Source organism: Puccinia triticina, chromosome 18A (genome assembly GCF_026914185.1).
Source record: "Puccinia triticina chromosome 18A, complete sequence".
In the NCBI taxonomy this organism is placed as follows: Eukaryota; Fungi; Basidiomycota; class Pucciniomycetes; order Pucciniales; family Pucciniaceae; genus Puccinia; species Puccinia triticina.
In genome coordinates, this window is record NC_070575.1 from 1,820,148 (window position 1) to 1,845,267 (window position 25,120).

A 25,120-nucleotide genomic window follows, 5' to 3' on the forward strand; every position below is an offset into this window, starting at 1 on the left:
GTGTGTCTCCTCAATGGCCAGTACAACCATGCCACCAAGAGGATTCCCCAATCCCCTGAATGGGCACCATCACCCACTCTCCAGGTCATCATGGTCAAGCAACAGCTGCAGGAAACCACTAGGAGACAAACAATATGGGTCATAGGGAGAAACCTGATAATTCACATCTGCATCCAAATAGCTCATGTGAATAAGGTGGCTGAATATGGTCCATGAGGAAGCCAAAAAAAATCTTCACAAATCACGCAAATGGCCTGTAATGAGGACAGAATCAGACAAGTTTAGGTAAGTATCTGGCAGTCATCATGACTTATCTTCAAATCCAGATGGCTGAAGGATAGAATCAAATCCAAACTGATACTATCAGGAGTTACAGATGAGTTGCACTGAACTCATCATACTCTTATACAATAGCTACTAATAAGTTCACCAACAAAGTTGTACACAAGTTACCCACCCACATTGAACTGACTTCTGACCAAGTCAAAGATAAATTTACAGTCTGGCACTCTCTAGAGAGTGCCACACCTTCTCCCCTGGTGTCAGAGTTGGGTTCTGGTGGTTCAAAGAAAAATACCACCCAAACCTAATCACACAAAGATTCCTGATAAGTCATGAGTCTCCGGCAAAGCCTCAGGCAAGAGAGGGACTTATTTAAGTTCAGGAATGACACAATCACCAAAAGTCACTAACTCAAAAAATAGGCAGGTCAGAGTGAGGATACAAGAGATATTTTTCTGCAAAACCAACAACCATCCATCCATGTGACTCTAACTTTTGCCATTTTCAAAAAAAAAACCTTCTGAAGAGAATGAGATTGAAGCCCCAAAAATGACGAGCTTAAAAAAGCCATTGAGAGGCCCCGCAGGCTCACCCACTCCGCGCCTCTGCCCCTCGGCAGGCGAGGGACTTGTGCTAAGTTCGCAAAGATCAGTGTTTGGGGACCCATTGGTGTTGATATGATTATTAGACTGGATCAAGTTTCAGAATCTATCATTCTTGAAACATGACAAGCATTCTCTCGGGCTATTCCTCCTTGCCTGAAGGTAACAGAGAGGCACCTGTACAAGTAGAGCTTTGCGTCATCCAGCTCGATACCATCCCTCCAGTTCTCACAAGTTTCAATGACGCTGTGATACAATGGGGAAAATGGCCCTGGTCACATCAAGGCCCACAGACAAATGAAGTATGTATCGTTTGCTGCATTAAGAATATGGCGTGAGCTGCTCGGGACTTGCACAACCGATTGGGGTCCGAAGAATATCATGTGCGTACCAGGGTTCTAAATGGTGGGGCCAAAAATAATCCGGCACTTTGTCGCTGCTTTCCTGACTTTCTTGTGGGGCAATAGCCTTCAGACCGGCTAAAAATCAGCTTCATTCCATTTCAAACCCCCCAACTCACAACCGAAAAACTAAACTATCTCGAAAGACCAGCATCTACGACAGAAATAGAGATTACCAATTCTCATGACTACTTCACAGGTTTCCCGTAGTTTGGATAGATCCAGGCCCGCTATCAAATGGCCCAAAATTATGATGATAAGCTTGATCATACTTTTAAATTTTGACTTCGCTACCAACACGTCGCCAATTCCGAATTCCAAAGTCCAAGAGGATGTTCGTGGTGTACAAGAAGCTGTCGCGACCTCAGGTAGCAGCACGGGTGTCTTGAAGTTGAAGGACGACGCGGAATCAGGCACAGTTTCGCGTGAATTGCACATGCCAACGAGCACAAAATATATTTATTGGCCTCACTACTTTCACGTCGAGCGTCCACCTCGCACGTATCAAGACTTGCTTGTTAGGGATGAATTGCTCACTAGATCTATGCAAGACCATTCGAATCTTGAGGCTCTCAATAAATATCATACACGAACCCAATCCTCTTTCCTGCAAGAAATAGAGACCATTGAAGCGTTCCAAAATGAATTGAAAGATCGGCTTGTAAAAGAGTTCAAAAAACATGGAACACGTAATGGAATCAAGAGGTTACGTCCACTCATCGTGAAAGAAGCACGAGCAGGGCCACTTCGGATGGAACTCTTGAAAATCGTTAAATCAGCCCAACAGGATTTCGAGTTGAAAAGTTGGTGGTCTAAATTCGGCGACCTTTACCTCTATCTCTTCAAACGCGATAAATGGAAATCAACAAAACTTTCCCGCAAATTAAGCAAACTAAGGAGGAATTTTCAAGAATTGAAAGCCCTTGCGAATAAGGAACAATGGACTGCAATAAACCGGTTAACAATCGTTGAAACAAGAGGCTTTAAATTTTCAGAACAAGAGGCTCAACTCATTGAGCACATGTTAGCTGGTGAATCCTACCTAACCCCTGATGATTACAATTTAATTGCCGAAATATCTAGTCAGACAGCGACGCAAAGGCAAGTGAGAAAGATCCAGAAATTGAAGGAAGCATATTCCAGGGCTATGGATAGCAAACCGGCCGATCCAAAAATGACTGAAGTGGTTCAAGCACTGAGCCAGCTGGAGGAAAGAGAAAATGAAGGAAAAGAATTGAACAAAGATGAGATAAAGCTCTTATTTCATTTGGAGAAGATGAAAGATGGACAGGATTTCCCGAACAGTTTTGGCCTGGATAGGAAGATGAGCAGGGAGATTCGGTATCTCTTGAATGAAAGGAATGAAGCGCAGAGTATGATCTCGTGCATGAAAACACTTTTTATGTTGGGCATGAAGCCCAAGCTTTCATTCGAAGAAGAAGTCATATACGATAAAATCCGGGTACTCAAGGACTTCTACAACCTCAATCTAACACCACGCCAGGTCCAAACCGATCAAATCGAAGAATGGGCCAAGGAGTACGATGCTCAAGTTGAGCGCACAAGAGAATTTCACAAGCATACCCAGCTACTCGAAACAGCCCAGAATCATATCGAAGCTTTAGAAAAGGTTGGAGAGCTCGCATTCGACCCACTTTCCCTATCAGTGAAGACCAGATTCCGATACGCCGCTGAAGCTCTAGAATCCATGGAACGAAGGGGAATCCCGCTCACCGAAAAGGAAGCAAATTTATTGACACAGCTGAAATCTGATTCAAAACTTGAAGAGCTTCCCAGAAATGAAGTTGAGAAATTCGCAGTCGAGCACGTCTTGTTGAAAAGGAGCGATCATATTAACCATCACCTCTTAATACTTGCCAACCAATTAGCGCATACAGACTTAAAGTTTTGGGTTCCTCAAAAAGAAAGCAAGGAATTCCCGCCAACCTTCACTGATGAGGAGCTCGATGAAATCTCACGGTTGCGAAGCCTATCCCGAGATGACCCAGAGTTTGAGAAAGAGACCAAATTTGTCAAGATCCTGCAAATTTTAAACAGAGCAGATTACAGAGCAGACGCGACAGATTTAGACAATCCAAAATCCAAACTGGCTTTCAAATACATATACAAACATGATCAGGATAAAGTCAAATCTTTAGATACCATCTTGCAAAGAATCAAATCTGGTTATGCTGAATTTCAAAGAATTGGAAAGTTGCTCATAGATCAAGTTGACAAAAAGAAAGCTGAATAATCGGTATTCATAAGACGAAAAGGCGGTGGCAGCGGTGAATACGATGCGCGAGCCAACAAACCTGAGACGGAAAGTTGAGGGTGGGCTTCAATCACCGAGGCACCAGCTACTCAACACATTCGCAGCAGATTTTTGTCTCCCGGGGCCGGCATAGCTTGCTTGGGCAGTCTTTTGTGTCGCCACCATTTCTCCTTCTCTCACTTTTGTATGCCTACCCGACATTTCTTCTTGCTTGTGAAGTCAAGCCGTCACATGTGACATGTGCCATTGGTGATTTTCGTTGATGAACCGTCTGACAGCTGGGTGTTGATGTTGGTTTTGAAAGCCTTCGATACTTGCCTTCCGCATGCCACCGAAAGAGGGGCGCAAGGAGACAACCAGAGTGGGCCAGACAGTGGTTGAGGGAGGAAAACCGCGTCGCGAGCAGCACGAGCTTGCAAGGTGGTGTCCCCCGAAGACGACTGAGCGAGAGAAATGTCGCCTCAGTTGGCCTCTCCTGAGGTAGGTAGATGCTGATATGTACCCGTTAGTATGATAGTATGACTGAGGAAGCATATTTTGGGTCACTGGGGTAGAGAGCTCAGCTTCAAGCAGCAGCAGCTGGATAGTATTTAAGGACTCGTGCTATTCACCCCACCCACTACTTTTCCCCTTCACCTTCAAGACTTTCCAATCAGCCCATACCAATCTCCTCCCGAATTCCCCAGTACAGCCCTTCCATCCTACAAACAAACCCTCGCGAAGAAAAATGGATCAGCAGCTGTTGCATCCGGATGGTGAAGGAAGCAACATTGTTCAAGCAGACTCGGCCCCCGCAGCGGGCGCTTCCGCAGGCGAAGCAGTCCCGGCCGAAGCCCAGGCGCCCCCTGTGACCCTGAAGTTTGTGCTGCGAGAGTTGGCTCCGTTCTATTCGATGCCGCCGGCCCTGATGGGGAGCCTCGATCGGGACCCCGAGCAGCAGAAGCGGGTGCGGGACTTCCTGGAGGGCTTGCCCATCACTATCCGGGTCCGGCGGGACGCCAGCCACTTTCTGGAACTGCTGTGGATCCAGACCCGCCTAGTCCCCCAAGCCCATCACCCAGTCGTCACGATACTGGACTCGGCCAGTCCCCAATGGATCGCTTTGTTCACCGATGAGCTCGTCGATGCCGTGGCTAGTTTTGTCGATGGTTTGAATGAACGCTTCCGTCGCCTCCGGTTGTCTGAGAGCATCAGTCGTCCCACCATCATTCCCCCTCCGGCTCATCTTGTCTCTCCAAACCCTCCCGATGGCCCGGCCAGCTGCTTGATATGCCTGTCTAAGTACTCTACGGACTCCCAGCTTATTATCCTCAGATGCAACCCAAATCATCACTACCACCGCAGCTGCCTCTCCGTGAGTCTTTTCTTTATTCAAGGAGTGACCCCTTCACTAACTTTTTTTTAAAAATACTTCAGAGATGGGTTCTCAAAGATACTTCATGCCCTCGCTGCAGGGCCCAGCTGCAATGAAATCAATCGAGCTTGTTGAATCGGAAGCAGTTATTCATGGATATCCTGCTCATCTTCGGATAAAAAAAATTGATACTTTTCTTGTATATTTTTCTTTATAAATGGTGATCTCAGAATCTTGTTCCACCACCTTAATAGAATCAGCTACCCTTGTAATTCAATCCATATATGAGAATATGATCACACGGCATGCTTTCGGAGAAGTCGCTCCCTTACTCAGGTCCTTCCCCAGTCGCAAACCCCAATCCATCCGCGCCTGAACACGGAGGGAGATTTTACAGCCGCGCTCAAGACGCGTCGCGGTTCGTGGGACGCAGTTTTGAGCTGTCAAAGCTGCTCGAAAAGAATTCCGATAGAATCTTCTTGCGCTTGGTTTTCACTTCAGCACATTTTAGGTCTTTTGCCACCACCATGGTGCCTTTGCAACAAGCGCTATAACATAGACCACTACACATAGTCCACAAGGTTACCGGCCTCTCACCGTGCCAAAACGTCCAAGAGTCGGCGAAGACCAATCCTTAGAGCTGCACCATCTTTGGAGTCAAATTCAATCCGTCGTTGTAGATGGGTTTGTCCGTCCATGAAACCAAGCAGCATCCCACCTTGCACGCTTAATGCGGTCACCACCTCTACCATGTGATTGTGAACAGCTCTTATAAATACGCACAACCCTGGTGCCCATTTCTGATCTCCTCATGTCCATACAGAGTCCCGGATCCCTTGAGATTGGTTCGGGGGTTGGACGTGCGTGGTGTTTTGTGGGGCCTGGTCCAGTGCCGTGGTGTGTGGGGTGCATGGTGCAAGTCTTTGGTCGGAACGTGTGGGGTACGCGCGTATTGATGGGCCACAAACAGACCCCAATACGTGTCGTCCACGGCCCCGCAATTCACCGTTTGTGCACCTGTGTTGTAGCACACAGGGGCCCAGAGTTTAATATGGTGTGGGGTTGGGTGTTTTGGAGAGGAAGGAGGTGGGTGTTTCTTTGGCCATGTTCTCCTGTTTTCGTGCCACTGCTTTGGATCCATGCATCACGGGAGCCAGCGATCCACGCAAGTTGTTCATGTTTTTCGGGGCGACTTCCGGCCGGCTCTCTCCACATCAACGCGTTGTACTTTCTGCCCCGGATGTGGCTGGATCCAGCAGGGCCTGTGGCTGGGTTGGCCAGATCCACTCTGGCGACTCGAGCCTGCTCGGGGCACACCCAAGACTTTCGAGGCTTGGCACTGCTGGCAGTTGGTCAACAACAACCAGTGTAATATGTATGTACGTCATTCGAAAGGCGGGGTAAGCCACAAACATATCAAGGTTATTAAGGTTCCCGAGCTGGTTACATAACGGAGGAATTGCGTGGCCGATTGTCGATCGTCATGTGAGCCTGTTGATATGTATTGAGCTGACCAATCCCCTCACGAAGTCGTCAGTCGGCCTGGAATTGGATGAGTCTTCGGCGGTGTGGATGGCTGAGTGAGCCTCTGGGCAGACCGTTGAGCAGGTGATCGAGGGCATGGGTCTCCTCTCGAAGCTCGCTCGTGTCAGACGGCAAACAGACCATGTCGTCGTGGGCTTGTTGTTTGTGCCGACGGGGCCAGGCCTCTTTTCCTTCAAAGGTCCGCTGCCGTCGTGGCTTGAGCACGGCAGGCGCTGATCGAAGCAGAAGCAGAAGCAGAAGCATATGTATACATAAAAGGGTGGATGGTCAGACTCATGTAATGCTGGCGAAGAATGAGGGCAGTGTCAGCTGACCGCGTTCTTATCGAAATACACTAATGAAGCAAAACCAATTAACGGACACTTTCCGCGGAGGATACGCCCGCACTTGCCCCCGCACAACAGACAGTCAGCCAGCTGAAGCAGCATCATGGGAACAGCCCTCCAGCGCAACCGCCGCCCTCCACTGGAGCCTCGCACACTTGGATTTGCTCGGACGAGCGACGAAGCTGCTCAGACTCGCTCACACTCTCTCCCCTCTTATGTAAGCCAGTCCCCCGGGGCGTGTGCTGCGCGGTCTCCCAGGCCACACTCGAAATGGCCTGGATTGCGCTCGCCTCGAAAAAACAGCGTTCTTTAAAACAAACACACCCCAACACACTTCCAGCTCCATCCATTCCCAGAGCCCAGTCTCGAAAGAAAGAAATAAATACAATACATACCTCCTAGAGCAGAGTGATGTCATCTTAGAACCACAACAAAGCGTACAGCCCACCCGAACCCCGTCCCCAAGGCCAAGTGGCGTGCTCCTCTGCCCTCCTAGCCGAAGCTTACCCCACCGCCCCACCCTGCCCGCTCATCCTCCCTGCTCACATAAATATAAGAAACGCCCGTCCCCATCCCCAGCAGCAGAGCCCACCACCACCACCAACACACCATCCACAGAAACAAGCCATGTCCTCCGCAAACCAGCCAGCCAAGGACTGTCCACCGCCAGCCTCCCCGGCGGTGTCGACGAACGAGCGGCGAGCCTCCTTCCTCTCCTCGCTGTTCTCGATCCCGAGCACAGCAGCGCCGCCGAGCCCGTCGGTCGGCCGCCACAACTCGCTCAGCAGCAGCACCGCGAGCAGCAGCAGCACCGCCAGCGTCTCGCCCTCCTACTCCTCCCTGGCCACCCATCACGAGACCAGCACGCTTAGCGGCTCCCCCGCCTCCTCCATCGCCTCCCCCGTCGACCCCAAGTTCAGCCCCATCGACTGGAACCACCCCGCCGGATCACCCCACTCCCGCCAGACCAGCCTCTCCGACTCCCTCTCCGGCCTCACCAGCTCCTTCAGATGGCCCGGCTCGGCCACCGCCACCGCCGTCCAGCCCATCCAGATCCCCAACTCCTCCCCCTCCCTCACCCACACCCCCGCCGGCCCCGGGCCCACCTCGATGAGCGGCGCGAGTGCGCCCACCAGACGGACCAGCGTCGGCGGACCCGCCTTCAGAGTAAGCCACCATCCCCCCCCCTCTCTTTTACCCCCGGCTGACCAGCCGATCTCCTTCCCAGCGCGCCTTCGAGCTGCCCACCTACACCAACACCTACAGCCCCATCGACCCCTCCCCTGCCGATGATAAGCCCGCCCAATCCGAGGCCAATCGCCGGGGCAGATCGGGCTCCCTGTTCAGCTCGTTCGGCGGCGGCGACGCTAGCAAACGCGCCGCCGGGCCCCCCAGGAGGAAGCTTAGCCCCATGGGCGAGAGGGTCCGTCCCTGCCGCTCCCCCACTTTTTGGCCTTCTCACTCATCCTCATGTCTTCCTTTCAACAGATGATCCGCGACCATCCTTTCTGAGCGCTTCAAGCCCGACACCTGTCCTCCCCCACAAGAAACAAACGACCGAATCAGCGACGAAATACATCCACTTTCCTTCCCCACCGTTATCCCCAGAAAACCCCCCGCCCTCGCCCGACCCCACACACACATACATCTCTGCTCTCCAGAACTACCTCGCTCCATCTCTGCCCTCCTTCGCCTGCCCCGAGAACAAAACCGCGCCCAAGATCAAAAGAAGACACCCTGCGGATTGCGTGCAGGTCCTCAGAAAATATCCGCTCACCGTCCTCCTCTTGGGGTCCTCTAGCCTGTCCACCAACCCCGCCCGGCCTGGAAATCTTCTCCCCCTCCTCCCCAACCTCGCCCTGCGCGCCCCCTTCTTTGTTCTTCCTTCTTTCTATTGGCGCCTTCTGCCCCCATTCCATCCATAGGAATCCCCCGCTATCGCTCCCGATCGCCTTTCCATTCGCTCTTCTTTTCTTTTGACTCTTTCCGCTCACAAAAACGCCTTGCACGACTGACAGCGCTTCGTATCGGATCCATCACCCCCCTTGTCCTCCTTCTCGTTGTTCGTACCCCAAACCACACAAGCTTTGCACACGTTTCCCTCCGGGCTCTCCGCCGCCCGCCTAGTCTATGCATGTACTCCTACCCCCACAAACACACACACAATTATCTCTTTCCTTTCTCGTTCAGTATCCCAAAACACAAAAAAAAACAGACTGTGGTTTTTACATGCCTGTATGTAAGCTTGTTGTTGTATGTACGATCTATGGGCGGTGCTGGTATACTTGTTGTACTGAAAGAAATACACTTGCAGGTCTCTGAGAATGCTCGAGGGTGATGGAGGTGGTGGGAGGTGACATGGGGGAGGGGTTGGAGGGGCTCTTCAGATCTTGGCTTGTGTCTTCGATCTTCCTGTCCCTTTACGATGTGCTACCAGTGTACCCGTCCGTAGTCATCTGCGACAGACCAGTGTAACACGAAGACAGCTCCAGCACTGCGCTCCATAGGCTATCCACTTCCTAACTTGACTAAGTACCTTCCGAGGGAGGCCGAACGCGAAGCGCCTCCACCTTCGGACTCAGTTAAGGTTTGTCCACTCCCCCCTCTTTCCTCACCGCCCCGCTGCAGCCCCCGAGTACGACCGCTGCCGGCCTCGCCTCCGACCAGCGCGGTCGGCACCTTCGAGATCGACACATACTTATGTCGCTGTCCGCCCAGGATCATTGCCGCCCGAGCCATCGGCACCGGCCATCGGCACCGGCCACAGCCCGCACGAAAACAGTTACAGCGCCAGCAACAAGCGGCTGGCGGCTGGCGGCTGGCGTGGTCCCGATGCCGATCGATGGATCGCGCTGCTGTTGATGTCTGCGGGTCTGTCGGATGTGGGTCTGGGTCGCGGCGGCGAGGCCCCGGGATGTAGACCCATTCGCTGGCGGGTTTCCTGTGCCTGCTCTCCCTGAGAGAGAGAGAGACTGAATATCCACTTCCCTCCCATTCCCGTGATCTGAATCCCCGCCTGTCCCCGCCCCCCGGCCGTGCAGACTCCCGCCGGCTGCGGCGCAGCACGTCAGCAGCTGATCACCTGCTGGATATGCAAGTTGACAAGTCGGTCGACACCGCAACTCTCCGCCTGGTTAGACTACACACCGCCGAAGGTTATCAGCGAAACAGTCAAGCAAAACTACCCTCTCGGCCGGCCGTCCTTATCCACGAAGAACCCGACCGACTACTATGAGAATCGAGAAGTGCTATTTTTGTGGTGCCAATGTCTATCCTGGTCATGGTAAGAAAAACATAGCTGATCCTATCCCTATTCTTGCATGCAAGTTTATGATTATGTTTTGTTTTGTTTGGACATGTCTGTGCAGGCACCATGTTTGTTCGAAACGATGCCAAGACGTTTCGTTTCTGTCGATCAAAGTAAGCTATCATCCGGAAGAAAGCGCGGCACAGGCCTTTATAATTAACCAACACTCGGAAAAAATTGATTTCCAGATGCCACAAGAACTTCAAGATGAAACGCAATCCCCGTAAAGTTCGATGGACCAAGGCATTCCGCAAGGCTGCTGGTAAAGAGATGGCGATTGTAAGACAACATCCGGATTACATTCTTGGCCGATTTGTTTCTGGATGCCATATGATGGCCAGACTAACGATAGAATCTCCCCTAGGACTCGACGCTGGAATTCGAGAAACGTCGAAACGTTCCTGTGAAGTACGACCGAGAGCTGGTCCAGACGACCATCAGCGCGATCGACCGAGTAGCAGCGATCAAAGCCAAGCGGGAGAAGGCATTCTACTCAGCACGCATGGCCGCCGCAGCGCCGGTTGTTCGCAAGAGCATGGCCGTCGAGGTGGTCAAGGACCGCCATGTGCTTGGCTTGAGGGACGACGAAGTGACACAGAAGGCGGTCGCGGCGGCAGAGAGCCGTCTGGCAGTGATCGCCGCCCGGGAAGCGGAGACGAAAGCGGGCAGAACGCCGAAGAAGACCCCGACTGAAGACCTCGAGATGGATCCGGTCGCCGAGGAAGACGACCATCCGGACGTCGATCTCGCTCATGCCATCTCCAAGGCGCTCGTCTCAGCCCCTCTCGCCTCTCGGGCGCACCCCGAGAAGGCTAAGACGAAAATCAAAGTCAAGTCTCAAGTCGCGCGAAAATCCGCCCTGGTTCCCGCCACTCAAAGCATGGATCTGGACTAGATGCATCAACTAATCCCCTCATTTTTTTAAAGTGTAGATTTGTTTTGATGTTGCGCACTATGAATAAGCATGTAGAGAAACGGCCGTCGTGGGTTGACCTTCGACATACCAAAAACAACGTCAGAACAATCGTGGGGGATCTGAAGACAATGCAAGCACGGTCAACACACGGAAGAACCTGGGCAGAATTTGGGGAGAGAGGAGGAAGATCGGGAAGGAAAAACAAGAAAATATGAGGCTGGGGAAAAGGTCCTGTCGCGCGTGATCCCTCTCCGAGCGGGATGGTGGAGGGCGTGCCGAGATGGTGAGGACAGCCTCGATGGCTCCGAATGCTCGGGGATTGTCGCGAAGTTTCCTGCTGGTGAGCGGGTGTGCTCGTTCCTTGCGAAGGAGCTTTCGCGCTGTCGCCCTAGCTCCTTCGAACCTGGAGCAAGCAGTGATCTGCGGTTTCCGGGACATCACATCTTTCGCATGTGGTGTATTTGAGCTGGGAGAGGTTGGGGTGGACGTGCCTGTAGCTGAAACGCCGCCTGCGTAGGAAAAGCAGGCCGGGGTGGACCTCGCCGCACCGGCTGTCCCCTTACCCGTGGAGTGGCAAAACACTGCTGGGTTCAGCTGAAGCGAGACTGTCGCGAGTGAGATGACCGGAACAGTGAGAATGATAATGCAAGTGGAGAAACTAGCTCTGCAGCTAGTTTCCCGCTAATAACCGGTCTCGAGGGCGGGCGAGTGTCACAGACTGTGACCTTCTGTGTCAGGTCACAACAGCCACCCCCTCGCCTAGACTCGAGACCCTATGTACAAAAAGGAATCGTGCCAAAAGCTAAAAAAAACAGGACAACAGGAAGAAAAAATATAAGCCGAGAGGAAAAACCAAAAAGGAGAAGTATCATCAACAGCAGAGAATGAGATAGATGTAAGAAAGGAGAGAAAAAGATTAAGCTAATCATCCCGTAGAAGAAAACCTCGCATCCTACGGAAAAGCTCTGGTGGCAGGCTCTTGGTAAAAACATCAGCCTTCTGATCAGCAGTGGGAACCCACGTCAACGTAATTAGCTTTCTATACAGCGCTTCATTGGTGATGTAGAAGTCACGATCTGTATGACGCGTCCGCTTATTGGACGCATCATCAGTACCTACCCTTACCGCCGACTGATTGTCGCAGTGCAAGTGACCAACAAAGTTTGCCTTGAGGACATCTTGAAGGAGATGGCGAATCCAGAGCGTGTGACGTGTGGCCGCTCCCAGTGCCATATATTCTGCGTGGCATGTCGAGGCAGCCACTGTCGTTTGACGACGCGCCACCCAGAGTATTGGACAACCTAGAAAGAGGATCAACACGCCATAAGATGATCTCGAAAATTCACCGCCCCAGGAAGCATCACAGTAAGTTGTAAGGGCCTTCGGGTTTCTGTCTGGAAAAAGGCAAAGTTTTTGTTCAGCGCTACCAGCTATGTAGTTAACAAGGTGCTGGACACCCTTCCAGTGTTGAACACTTGGTTTGGCAGAGAAACGTGCCAAATAATTGACTGAGAACGCTATATCCGGCCGAGTTCCTACCGCAAGATAGCTCATCATGCCTAGGACATGGAGGTATTTCGAAGATGTCGACGGGTCACCTTCTTCGGTGGGAGCATTGAAGTTAGGAGGGAGAGGTGTCTTCGCTACCTGTACACCGTCCCACTCTTCATCCAGAAGTGTCGTGATCAGTTTTGGCTGCAACAGCACAAAACCTTCGGATGTTCGTTGTATGCTAAGGCCTACGATAGAGTCCAGTTGCGCCGACCATTTGATTTTCAAGACATCTTTGAGATCAATTTCCAATTTCTTGAGCAGATCTTCATTCGAGGCGGTCACCACCCCATCATCGACATGTATCCAAATAACCTCTGTCTCCGTCGCATGACGCAGTATATAAAGGCTATTGTCATATTGCGATGGTGAATAGTCGAGCTTGTCCAGAATGCCTCGCAAATGCAGCCACCAACACCTGGCCGCTTGCCTGGTACCGTACAGAGCCTTCTTCAGAAGAAAGGCATGTCCTTTCGGCAGATTGACTCCCTCTGGCGGCTTTACCCAGACTTCCTCGTCAATGGGGGAATTGAGATAGGCAGCTACAAAATCGAAACTATGAACACGCCAATTAAACCTGGCAGCGATAGTCAATAGTAGCCGCAGGGACACAAAAGTCGCGGTGGGCGCAAAAGTCTCGTTGAAATCTCTACCGGCAACTTGCCGGAAACCCTTAGCCACATATCGCGCTTTGTATCGCGTGGTGTTCCCATCGTTGCCAGATTTCTTAGCAAACACCCAGCGTCCATCCAGAGGCTTCTTGTCCTCTGGCATCAACTTCGCAACCCAGACATCCATCTCGAGAAGATTTGACAATTCTTCGGATATTGCGTTAGCCCATGCTGCCTTATCCGAAGATTTCATGGCTTGCTTATAGGTCTTTGGAATATCAACCCCATAGAAAGAGCACGTTTGAAGGACCGCGTCGATCAAAAATTCCTGGTTGTCGAATTCAACTTCGTTGACAAAATTTCCAAGACTAATTTGCCTTGCTATGAAATCTAAAGACATTTTTTCTTTCGATGAAACTGTATTGACCGGTGGAGGAATTGCTTGTTTTGTGACCGTAACTCTTGGGATGGAGTCCACAAAGCGCACCATGGCCGATGAAATAAACTTTCCGGTCGAGGGAAGGTAGAACAGCCATCCCTTACTAGATTCCAGGTGCGCCACAACGTATGCTTCTTGTGCCCTGTCGTCGAGTTTATCTCGCTTCTCCACAGGTACATGGATAAAAGCTTTCGACCCAAAAATGCGGAAGGTGTCAAAGCTTGGTGGTCGATTGAACATAGCCTCGTACGGAGTTTTTCCTTTACTAGCTTTGTTAGGGACTCTGTTTAGCACATGATTTGCCCATAGAAAAGCGTAGATCCAAAAACTGCGCGGCAGTTGGCTGTCACTCAGGACCATTCTACCCATGTCAGCAACAGTACGGTTGAAGCGTTCAACGACACCATTTTGATAGTGGTGATACGGAAGGGACCGCTCGGCAATGATTCCTTTTTCCTTCAGAAATACATTGAAAGCTTTGCTGACAAACTCGCCGCCGTTGTCACTCCGGAGAATCTTCACAGTGTCCCCAGTTTGGTTCTCCAGCCGCCGTATGATATCCATCAGCACTGCATTGGCGTCCGATTTAGCTTTCAGGCCCTTCACATAGGAATACCCTGATGCAACATCCCTCAGAGTAAGAAGATACTTCGATCCATCTATTGCTTCTTCGGGAAATGGCCCCATTAGATCCGTACAAAGAATCTCCAGACGGGCAGGACTTCTCATGGTGCTGGTGAGAGGGTTCAAGCTTGTGCTTTTGGTGATTGCACATATGGGACAGTGAATCTTCCCGGGAGGAAGATCTGTAGGCAAACCAAAACCTAGTCGCTGTTTGATCAACGAGCGAATCTTCCGAAGGCTTACATGTCCGAAGATTCGGTGCCAGAAAAGGAGAACTTTCTCCGCCTCAGTCAGTGATTCGGGTTTCCACGAGGACGGATATACTCTCTCAAAAGGAGTAATGAAGGGATCATTGGGCGACGTCACAAGAGATGTGCTCTCCATAGGGACTAAAGTTGGAGATAAAGGAATTGCATTTGTCGAGGACGATGAGAAAGAAACAGTCGTCGTACTTGGAGTAGCAGAGGACAGAGAAACAGATGAAGAAGAGAGAACAGAATGATTGCCCGCAGGGGGAATAGCCGCCGAAACATGTTGTTCATGTTGTTGCCCAGGCAAAGATGTGCGCCTGATCATCGGATACGGAAGACACCAACGATTCCGATTGCGCTCGAAAGGACACAAGAACACGAGTGATCCCAATTTATCAAAGATTTCAAAGGAGTCTGACGATTGATCATAGTCAAAAGACCAGTCAGCTTTCCTGAGGGCCGCCATTGAAATCAGAGTAGATGACGCGTGCTCACAATACAACACACCCTTTAGGGTAATTGTCGAGCCGTCTGGCCCTCGGAAAAGCAGTTCCCCTGCGCCTGATATAAAGGCTCCAGATCCCGCAGTTGCTACATTGAGAGCAATGGGAACTTTAAGTTCGCGGAAATTATGGAGAAGGCGCAAATCGCCAGTGAGGTTATGGGTAGCCCCAGAGTCAAGAATTGCGGGTGTACTCACATCTATCTCAGCTGTCATAGCTCCGAAATCTCCCTCTGCAATTCCATCCGGGAGATCCGAGACTTCCGCCTCCTTTGCCGATGCCACACCCCCCCGATGTTGATCTTGTCTGGGGCGCGCGATCTGTTGAGTCTGCTGATGTGATTGAGGATGCTGGGGGCGATATGAATCTGCCGGTCGGAGGTTTGATTGCTGTCGGTAGGTGTTCGTTGGCTGGTATTGTTGTGGGAACGGGGGGTATGGCATCGAACCTTGCTGAAAGTACTGACTCGGGTTGAAGTATCGACCGGGGCCTTGCTGTTGCTGGGGGTAGACCGCTCCAATCATCGGCATGAACGGCAATTGAGGTGACTGTTGCTGACGAGGAAATTGAACCGGACGGTACGACAGAGCTCCTGGTCCACGCTGGCGCCGATTGACAGGAGTCGATCTGGATCTCGTGGGGCAGTCACGGAGGTAATGCAACGCATCACCGCAGCTCCAGCACCGATTTGCAGTTACTTGGTAAAAGGCCAGCGCCTCTTCCCAGTGTTCTTCAGGGATGTCTGCCAAGAAAGCCGCCTGATCGAAAGGTGGAAGATCGGCGTTGGCGTGTAACAGCGATGGAGCCTGATTGTGTGAAGGGGCCGGCCGAGCGTTTGGTCGAGTCTTGTCGTCTTGAAGTTTGCATGCCGACAGTATTTGAACAAGTCGATCAAACGTAGGGGTGATGTTGTCGGCTGATTGTTGGACTTCAAGTTCAATTCTTCGATCGAATTCCCGTCCCAGCGGCGTGTCTCTTCCTAGGCTGCTTTGCAAGACGAAGCCCATAAAAATGTCCGTTGTCAGCTCGATCTTCAAATTCTTCCATTCGGTCGCTAAATCTTTCAGACTCGAAGCCACCCCAGCCGACGTAACGTCTCCGGTATTCTTGAACTCATTAAACCGGTAAAATACATCAAGTTGGGCTGCACGGCTGATCGACTTGAACTTTTTAAACATTAGTTCATACATGTCGAAACAAGTCGCCGATCCGTGTACGTCAGATCTGAGAGAATCGTGGACCAAAGACAAAAAAATTGCGCGGCCAATTTTTTCGAGAACCGAGTTAGCGTTCTTTGTGGTGAAGAACTCCTTGTTGTTCAGGTGGATGCCGCCTTTTTCGGCCAATTCACGACTCCAGACCTCAAAGTTCGAACCATCCGGCTCGAGGATCGATTTTTCTGGAATCTTTGCCGTTGCCGCATGAATGGCCTGACCAACTATCTTTGATTCCTCAAGTTGCATCTTGGCTTCTTCTAGATCTGCTGCTCTACGCGCTGCAGAGAGGTGGGGCGGATTGTCCATGACAAAGGATGTCGGCGGTGGGTGGTGCGGCGAGGGAGGAGATGGTGGGACTGTAAGATTTGAAGTTGAACTTCCTTCGCCGGTCGAGATCGCTTGTGAGGCGGCAGAAGGTGGTGGTGGAGGAGGAGGCGGAGGCGGAGCTTGGAGAGGGAAAATTGGTTGTCAAAAAGTTGAGCGCGGAAGAGGAATATAATGGCGTGCTGTGAGTGTCTCTTCAGCTGTCGATGTTCCAGAAACTGGCGCCGGTGGAAGTTCTGGGTAGTACCGGTTTCAAGGTGTAGCCGGTCTAGCCTGTTGCCAAGCTCCAGGGATCCGCTGGTCGATCGTAGAAGTTTCGCCAGGAGAAGCTTGAGTGGGATGGTGCGCGCCGAAAATCTGTTCCAGTCGGAGTGGACTGTCTCGAATGGATGCTGTTACAGCGTCGATAAGGTCCTGTCCGTCGAGTTCGACAATTGATCGTCCTGACCAGGCAGATGAAGAAGCGTGTCGATTAGATCTGGGAGGTGGATCGTTGTTATGGTTGTCGGACATAAAAAAATGGGGAGGAGAGAAGAAAAAAAACGAGAGAGAACACAAAAAAGGTAAATCCTCGGGCCGAACGAGCCACTAAAGGATACCTACCTGGTTTTCTGAGTTCGTCGGAAAGGAGAAAGAGGAGTAGATTTAGGTAATCACAAGATAACGTCTAAGCTTCTGTTCCGTGCCAGGGTAACAGATATTCACAGTTTTGGCTTGCTGTATAGCTTTATCGTTACGTGCTTGTTTTCCCGAATCAGAGATGGTTATGGGGAAAACGGATGACAGAACTCAGAATTCCAGATAGACAAGCTTCAGAGTCCGTCAACCCTAAGACACCGAATGGGTAGAGTGGTCGAATATTGATAAGATTTAAGAGAAGACGATTGATATGAAAGATGTAGATCCGGGGCGATTACTCCTTAAACTAGGATACCCGGGTAGGTAGATTCAAGAGAGGACAGATGACCAGGTCGATTACGCTCTATGCGGAGCTACCTTGATTATAAAGAGTTAAAAAAAATGAACGATCGGTAGAGCGAGATTTACAGGCTCATAACCTGAGATGACCGGAACAGTGAGAATGATAATGCAAGTGGAGAAACTAGCTCTGCAGCTAGTTTCCCGCTAATAACCGGTCTCGAGGGCGGGCGAGTGTCACAGACTGTGACCTTCTGTGTCAGGTCACAACAGCGAGTTGGTCGAGGAGAGATGAACCAGAACCAACAAGTTTCAGCATCCGATCAAGTCGAGCTATCCTATACGATGCGCCAGGAGGTTGCCTCCTGGCCAGCCCAGATTGAGTTGCTTGAGCATTTCCTCAGGACCGAACGCTCCTCCAGCCCTCCTCCCAACACTCCTCCCCCAACCTCCCAGCCATAAATCGCCCCTCCTCGCGGAGCTCGCCGGCATGTTTCCTACCCGAGTTGTCGGACATCTGCCCTTTGCCACCGGCTTCGTCTCCTGCTGCTCACGATACTCGCTAGCCGCCTGCTTCTCTCCGAGTCTTCCCGCGCCATCCGAGGCGCACTGTTCTCCTGAAAGCCCTCCAGCGCTGCGCTCACTTCGCCCGCCCCTTCGACCGTCCCAGCCGTCTCTGGATCTCCCCGTCCTGCAGTCAGACAGCCGCTCACCCCTCTCCGGCCCCGTGATCAGCCATGAAACGGCCGACAAAGACTCTGGCATTTGCAGAGCTCCAAGCATGGCGTCAAGATAATCCGTGTAAGCCGCCATTGAGCCTGACGCGTGTGTTCTATCTCACTCATGATCCCTTTCGTGGCCGGTCATCAGATATCCTCACGGGCTATCGGCCTAATTTGCCTAGTATGGCAGCCTGCCTGAAGTCTATCTTCGCATATTTTCACAACGAAACAGGTCTGTCCGGTCCTCGCACAGATATTATACGTAGTGCCTTCTTGCGACATCACAGTACACAACTTTCTGATAACCATCAATCATTCTCACTCGATATAGTCAACATTCACACTCATTTATGGGGCGCAGTCGCATTCTGCCTGTTGATATTTTCGCTGAGCCAGCCCTCACAATACATCCCATGGGGGCTTCGAGGCCTCCTGGATGGCTCCAAGCTGGCGAGCTCGGTCACGTGGAAAGACACCTTCGTTTTCGGGACCTTCTTCCTCACCGGAATGTCGTGCCTCGGCTTCAGCGCTCTGTTCCATACGTTTTCCTGCCATAGCCATAAAGTCGAGTCCTGCTTTTTTATGCTGCGAAGAAAAAGTACACCGTACACTCACCCTCAGCTTCCTCTCGCCTGCGCTTGCATCACATTTGTTTCTTCTCCAACTTACAGGTCTGCTCCACCTTTGGTCGATTGGACTACATTGGGATCGTTTGGTTAACTGTTGGCTCCTTTTACCCATCCATATACTACGGCTTTTTCTGTCATGGGAAGGTGATCGCCACTTACTTAATCATGATAACTACCCTGGGTGCCTGTGAGATGTTCTCCTTGGCTATGCAGTGTTTCTGAATCTTATTGAGTGTCTGATGCTACTCTCTATTCCGAGAACAGTTGCTACCTACACAGTAGTCTCTCCTAACTATCGCTCTAACAGTGGTCGCCGCGATCGTACGATTGTATTCGTTGCTCTAGGTCTCAGTGGTATCTTTCCAGTAACACATGGAATTATTTCGCATGGCGTTGGTGTACTCCACTTGCTCACCAGATATACCGCTTCTTACGAGACCATGCCCCGTCTTTTCTCTCCCGTGTAGTTACTAGATGCAGCCAACAGAGTCGGGCTATGGTGGCTCCTGGGCTCGGGAGCCATGTACATCCTCGGGGCGGTATTTTAGTAAGCTAAAGGCCCACGAGTCTCAGCTGCAAAGGCTTCACATAAATCAAGTAGGGAAATCATGGTAGTTGAATCTTTCGTCGTTTTTTTTTTTTTCTTCCTTTTTCCGCAGTGCCGAACGATTTCCTGAACGGCTGATTCCAGGAAAGTTCGACCTCATGGGCTCCAGTCATCAGGTAAAATCAACTTCCACCATTTGAATGCTCATTCAAGCTATGCTTGCGTCCCTCAACTTGTGTGACAAGGATGGAAGTAAACTGAAGTCTGACTGGACCTCTTCCTTCATGATGGATATAAACACGTGTGGATCAGATATTCCACACGCTCATCCTAATTGCTGCTGGAATGCATTACATGTCGGTCTTGAAGGCATTTCAGTTGTGAGTTATAGTTTCATTTGTCTGCGAAAATTCTATAAACACCAATTATTCATATCCATTAACCAACGCTTTGTTTGTCTTCTCTTTTCCCTGTCACGACCAAAAAAAATATAGTGCCCATAATCCGGCCAACTCCAGTTGTCTATTGTAAAACAAATGTGATGTCTAAAAATAGATCCAGTACTTGTATAGATGTTCTTGTGGAGGGAGGAAGTTTGTTTGGAAATTTACTTTTGTGTCCCTTTTGTTTGATTAAGAGCAAGAAGGCTTAAACGCCAGATATTATGTATGGATATCCAATGAAGTCTGCAGAGTTAATTCAAGCTTCTGAGCATCTAAAATTGTAGTTGGGCCCACTTTGGGCTGTTTCATGCCTGAATAATGCTTCTTCGCATTATCCAGGGTGAAATTAAGCTACGATATCCCTTTCTGGTCAAAAAAAAAAATCAAACAGGCACGTTACGGTACTTGATACCGCAGAATTTGGCCGTTACTGTTAGTGGTAACGAGTTCAGAGGGTAACTCGGGGTCTTTACTTTACTGATATCTGTAAGATAAAGTAAAATAACTGCCCATTGTTGCCGGCGCAAACTGAGATAAAAGATTAAACCAAGAGTAGCTAATGTTTTGAGAGCACCAGAGGATGAAGTTTGTGGCTGTAGAGCTATTTGGATGTGTTGCTGCAGTGTAACACAATAGCCAGGACTTCAATTTCTGAGCTCTTCAATCTTGCCTTACTGCTTAGGGACCTTCTAGATATGACAATTGTCCTCAAAAAATCATGTCTCTTGGATTGCACTTTTGTTACATTACAAGTGGAGGTATGAGATGACAACAAGACAAAAAAAATCAACGCCAGATCTGCGTACAACATGCAAAAGCAACGAGAAATAAGTGTATTGTTCATTGACCAAGACAAACCCCTTGTCTGGTAGAGCTTGATGCTGCTGAAGATGACTTTGGCGGACTGGAACGGAGAGGGGGAGGGGAATGAGTAAAAAGATGAAGACAACTCTTATACAAGGTTGTGTAGAAGTACAAGATTGTGTATAAGGTCACGCTTACATTTTAAAACTCGGAGAGGGGAATCTGGGGGCCAGGAAATGTGTGATGAGGGGAATTTGACTTGGGGGGACTTGAAGAGGGGCGCGCAACTCAAATTCCGTGGAGTTCACAGAACCAAAAAGGACCCCCTCAAAGGTTCTCTGAAGTCTTTCCTGTGCACGAGTCTGAGACTTTAACTTGGAGGCTGTTCACAGGTACAGGGCTCATACATATCAGGGCGGCGAAGGCGAGCTATCTTGAAACTCAAACAAGACTGGGGCGTAGTATCGATCAGGGCCTACTTGGCTGTCGACCCAGAGCATCGAATCTCTCATAAGCGCCTTGTTCAAAGCGTCCTTGACCCGTTCGGCGGACCAATTCAGGGAGGATTGTAGGATCCGGTCGGTCGTGTAGCCTTTGGGGTGCGGGGCGGTGATGATGGAGTCGAAGATGGCGAGCGAGTCGTGGTCGAGTTCGGCCGGCACGGAGCGGATGAACTTCTTGGAGCCGATGGAGATGATCGAGTAGCCTGAGCCGAGCGGCTCGAGGGACTTGATGGCACGCACGATGTCCGGCTCGGTGATCGTAGTATCCAAGAGCTCGGAGATCGGACCGGCGGGCTTGTTTGTGCTGGCTTCGTTCTTCGAGGGTTGCTGCTGGTGCAGGTCGCGGAGGGAGCGAACGGCGCTGATGACGTCCTCCATCTCGTGAAGGCCGCCGTTCCGGTCGCGTGTGGAGAGACAGACATCGACTACCTGGACGGCGAGGGCGAAGGTCCAGTCGCCGAAGCCGACCCAATCCCAGATCCCGCGGCGACCTCCGGCCAACGGGTCCACGCCGAGCTCCGTGCACATTGCCGAGAACGCCCCACGGAAGGCCGGGTCCGACTTGATCTTGCTCCCATGCTTCACCGCAAACGTCTTCAGACTTGTCTGGAATTGATGCAGCTGCGATTGCAGGTTTGTCAGCTGGGCCGCGCTCAGACTGTCCGAGAGGGTACCGTACGAGGCCGTCGTCGCTGTCGTCCTCTCCAAGGATGAGATCCCCACTCCTCGCCGCATCGTTGTTTAATCGATTTCAGATGTGCTGGCGAAGTGGTGGGCCTTGAGGCCCGAGGTTCGGACTCCCCGTGTAGTCCTCATCGGGGACCCCGCATGTGCCAGGTCATCCGAAAGTGGAGGCACCGGTGTAAAGTCAATGCCGAATACAATCCTTCATCGCCCACCCCTTCAACTAAGTCCCTCCTTATGTGGAGGGGGGACGCCGTCCCGCAGGGACCCTCCTTCGGAGGTCGCTGCGCTCCCCCGAGGAGGGAAATTAGCTAAGTTAGCCACCCCCTCCTAACTCATTTTATGTGGCTCAAAACCTCAGCGAGCTTAGGGGTTCATCGTACAGATCATGAGATAACACTTGATCCTGATAACGGCGCAGTGATAGATGCCCCAGATGTATCGCATTAGGGGCATCGACATGCCGAGCATGTATCAGGAGGCAGACGCGGATTCCGGAACAACTTTTGTAGGCAAGTTGAAAGTAACAATTAAACGCTTTCCTTGGTGATAGCTTCTTTGGGCTTGTGGAATCTCGTGCCCGTCTCCCGCCGTATCTCCCCTAGCGAAACCCCGTCTGTATTTCAAACCTTGGCTCGTGCCAGTGGTCATCGCCACCGCATAGCTTCTGATAAGAAAGAGCATTAATTCGTACGTCTACATTCAAGTGAGGAGATGATCACATAAGATGTTTCACGTTTCTCAAAGAAACTTATAAAAATGACGATCTGACTCCGAATGGAATAGGATCACATTGTGCAGGGAAGCTGGACATGTTTGAATCTCCCTTCTTTGCGCTGTTTGTCTTGATGTTCGATTTGACCGAACAGACTAGAATTAACCCAGATCCCGCTGTCGATCATGGTGGGTTTGGCAGTTCATTGTCCTGGCCAGGTGAACAGTTTGATCTTCACAATCAACTGGCATCAAGACCGGAAGGGCCGCTTGTGCCAACATCGACTGGGTGTCCTCTTATTGATCAGCCTAGTTCTAATCAAGATCACCGTCCTAGCTTATCGTTAATCGGAAAGTGGCACATCGCAGTTTTCTTATTTTGGTTCATGCTTCTGCAGTTTTCCACCTACTCGTCGGCTAACATTGTTAGCGGTTAATTCTTGTGTATATAGATTCATGGATTGCAACAAGTCCAATGCCGGAGTTTAATGAAGATCAAACCAGTCCCTTGTCGATCGAAAAACCCTCTAGAGAATCAATCATAGGTACCGTTTCACCATATGTCTACTACTTGTGTTATCATTATCATTGGCTTTATTTTGGAATTCGGATCTTGTATAGAACTGGGATAAGACGATAACATCTTGGCTGGTAAGTTGACTCTTTGCATTTGCTCTTACAGATGCTTTGAGGTATTCTGGCTTCAGTTTCGATGATAAGCAGTTTATGAGAGCGTTAGAAGTGGAAGCACATACTGTTGTAAGTGATCCAACTATTGGACCTCAATCTTACAATTTCACAATATCACATCCATTGTTGAGGTGCTTCGACATGCTGACGGCAGTATCTTTGTCATTGAATACATTAGGAACAACCAAATCAGCATTTGGACAACAAGCAGTCTACTTCAAGCTCAAGCCATTGTCAAGGGTCTATAAGCTTCCCATTTGTAGAGCTCAATAATCTCATGGACGCAAGCTCCTCAAAGGAAAGATCTCCAGTTGACTCTGCTGATGTAGTCAAACATCTCGGAGTAGTGAACGTTGGTAATCTTCAGCATAACCCATTACCGGTTAAGAGGCTTTCAGTAAAAAAGGAGGATTGGATGATTCAACAAATCGACTCACTTTTGTCTGAATTCGCTCGGACTTTGCACAGTTTACATCCCAAGCCCAATCAAATACAATTTTTATACAAAAGAAAACACCTCAAAGAATTATCTCTCATTATCACAAAAATGGAAGCAAAAGATTTAACAACTACAGCATTCTGCTGGATTGCCCATCCAGATGAAAGTTATTTTGAGCGAGAACAATTGATTAATAGCTTTAAATATATGATAACTTCTGTCACTTATGATCACTATAAAATTCTGAAAAAACTTCACATTGCAGCAGGTGCAATTCAGATTCACAATCAGGCAATTCTAGAATGGCTGCGTGACGAGATTTTGAACCCTCCAATTGGTTTTCCAATCATGGGCGACATCACCAGTCAAAAATTTAGCCTTGTGTCGGAGGAGAAACAACCAATGTTTGGCAAGTTGAATTCATTATTGAGTCATTTTTTTGGTCAAGCCAATCCTCAACCCAAAGCTAGCACGCTTTCATCTATTTTGATGAACTTTTGGTATTTTTCCAGACAGACTCAAATGGCAAAAGAAATTAACATGCATCCAGATCTTTGCCTTGCCCTGAAGGCAGAAATTGAGAAAAATGCAGCTGTTCCACAACCAAGCTATTTTCTTGCACAATACCTTGATTGAGCTGTTACACTTGAAGATTTTTCCTTCAGTTTTTTTCCTACATTGGATACCTAGCTTGAGGCTCTCTGGATAGGTTTAAAGGTTTTCATTTTAGCAAGCTAACTGAGCACCCCTAAAAAATTTTATTTTGGATACCTGCATACTTCCCAAGATATAATATCTTTCATCTATTACATGTATTTCTTAGTCTGAATTACTTTGTGGAATGAAATCTTGAATTCTCTTTTGAAAGTTTCAGCATCTCATCATTTTAAATTTATTTAGTTCTTCCCTGGTTGCACGTCAGCGCTTATTGAGTTATTTTTCACTATAAAAGAATCAAAGAATCAGAACAAAATCTTATAACCCAAGATAAATTTTGCATCCTGTGAACTCTTGTAGACAGATTGGTCCATATGACATTTTGTTCTTCCTCCAATTTGAAACATGGTGAGGTTAGAAGCTGTATCACCCTCCTCAGCCCCACCCCTTTTCTAAGACACCCACAAATAATCTAAGCAAGTTAATACACCTAATTTGTGGGAGTGAACAGCTGTGCAATCCCTCATTGGTTAGTGTACAGCCGTGAAATACCTCATTTTTTAGTGCACAGCTGAACGGTAACACATTTAGTTACAGCCACCAGGGGAGATTTTCACTCTCCAGAGAGTGCCATACTGTACCCTTTTTCCGTAACTGTGCTGGATGCCTTTGATGAAAGTAGTGTAAGAATTAATGAAAATTTCTGGAACTAATCCACAAATGATCTGAAACTGATCCTGGATTCATGTATAAACAATCCAGAAGTCATGCAGAAGTCAACTGGAACACAACTGGAATGCGGTTGAAACCACTAAGACACAATGGTCACAATCAACTCATAA

General features: G+C 49.7%; 6 protein-coding genes across 6 annotated transcripts; 5 read left to right on the forward strand and 1 right to left on the reverse strand.

Moving 5' to 3' along the window:
- Positions 1 to 1,469: 1,469 nt before the first annotated feature.
- On the forward strand, positions 1,470 to 3,539 carry PtA15_18A234 (uncharacterized protein; the record flags this gene model as incomplete). The annotated part of the gene is made up of 1 exon (XM_053164753.1): positions 1,470 to 3,539. The coding sequence occupies one exon, from the start codon at positions 1,470 to 1,472 to the stop codon at positions 3,537 to 3,539; it is 2,070 nt and encodes a 689-aa protein (XP_053028731.1).
- A 748-nt stretch (positions 3,540 to 4,287) lies between these two features.
- Positions 4,288 to 5,030, forward strand: PtA15_18A235 (uncharacterized protein; the record flags this gene model as incomplete). Its single annotated transcript, XM_053164754.1, has 2 exons — positions 4,288 to 4,914; positions 4,977 to 5,030. The coding sequence occupies 2 exons, from the start codon at positions 4,288 to 4,290 to the stop codon at positions 5,028 to 5,030; spliced, it is 681 nt and encodes a 226-aa protein (XP_053028732.1).
- Positions 5,031 to 7,412: 2,382 nt separating this feature from the next.
- Positions 7,413 to 8,710, forward strand: PtA15_18A236 (uncharacterized protein; the record flags this gene model as incomplete). Its single annotated transcript, XM_053164755.1, has 4 exons — positions 7,413 to 7,547; positions 7,644 to 7,952; positions 8,014 to 8,212; positions 8,274 to 8,710. The coding sequence occupies 4 exons, from the start codon at positions 7,413 to 7,415 to the stop codon at positions 8,708 to 8,710; spliced, it is 1,080 nt and encodes a 359-aa protein (XP_053028733.1).
- A 1,306-nt stretch (positions 8,711 to 10,016) lies between these two features.
- On the forward strand, positions 10,017 to 10,987 carry PtA15_18A237 (uncharacterized protein; the record flags this gene model as incomplete). The annotated part of the gene is made up of 4 exons (XM_053164756.1): positions 10,017 to 10,068; positions 10,154 to 10,205; positions 10,281 to 10,371; positions 10,457 to 10,987. 4 exons carry the CDS (start codon positions 10,017 to 10,019, stop codon positions 10,985 to 10,987), a joined length of 726 nt encoding a protein of 241 aa, XP_053028734.1.
- Positions 10,988 to 18,183: 7,196 nt separating this feature from the next.
- PtA15_18A238 (uncharacterized protein) lies at positions 18,184 to 19,875 on the forward strand (the record flags this gene model as incomplete). Its single annotated transcript, XM_053164757.1, has 9 exons — positions 18,184 to 18,247; positions 18,317 to 18,400; positions 18,500 to 18,732; positions 18,840 to 18,984; positions 19,062 to 19,189; positions 19,265 to 19,344; positions 19,457 to 19,520; positions 19,657 to 19,724; positions 19,839 to 19,875. The coding sequence occupies 9 exons, from the start codon at positions 18,184 to 18,186 to the stop codon at positions 19,873 to 19,875; spliced, it is 903 nt and encodes a 300-aa protein (XP_053028735.1).
- Positions 19,876 to 21,001: 1,126 nt separating this feature from the next.
- On the reverse strand, positions 21,002 to 21,829 carry PtA15_18A239 (uncharacterized protein; the record flags this gene model as incomplete). The annotated part of the gene is made up of 1 exon (XM_053164758.1): positions 21,002 to 21,829. The coding sequence occupies one exon, from the start codon at positions 21,827 to 21,829 to the stop codon at positions 21,002 to 21,004; it is 828 nt and encodes a 275-aa protein (XP_053028736.1).
- Positions 21,830 to 25,120: the final 3,291 nt, after the last annotated feature.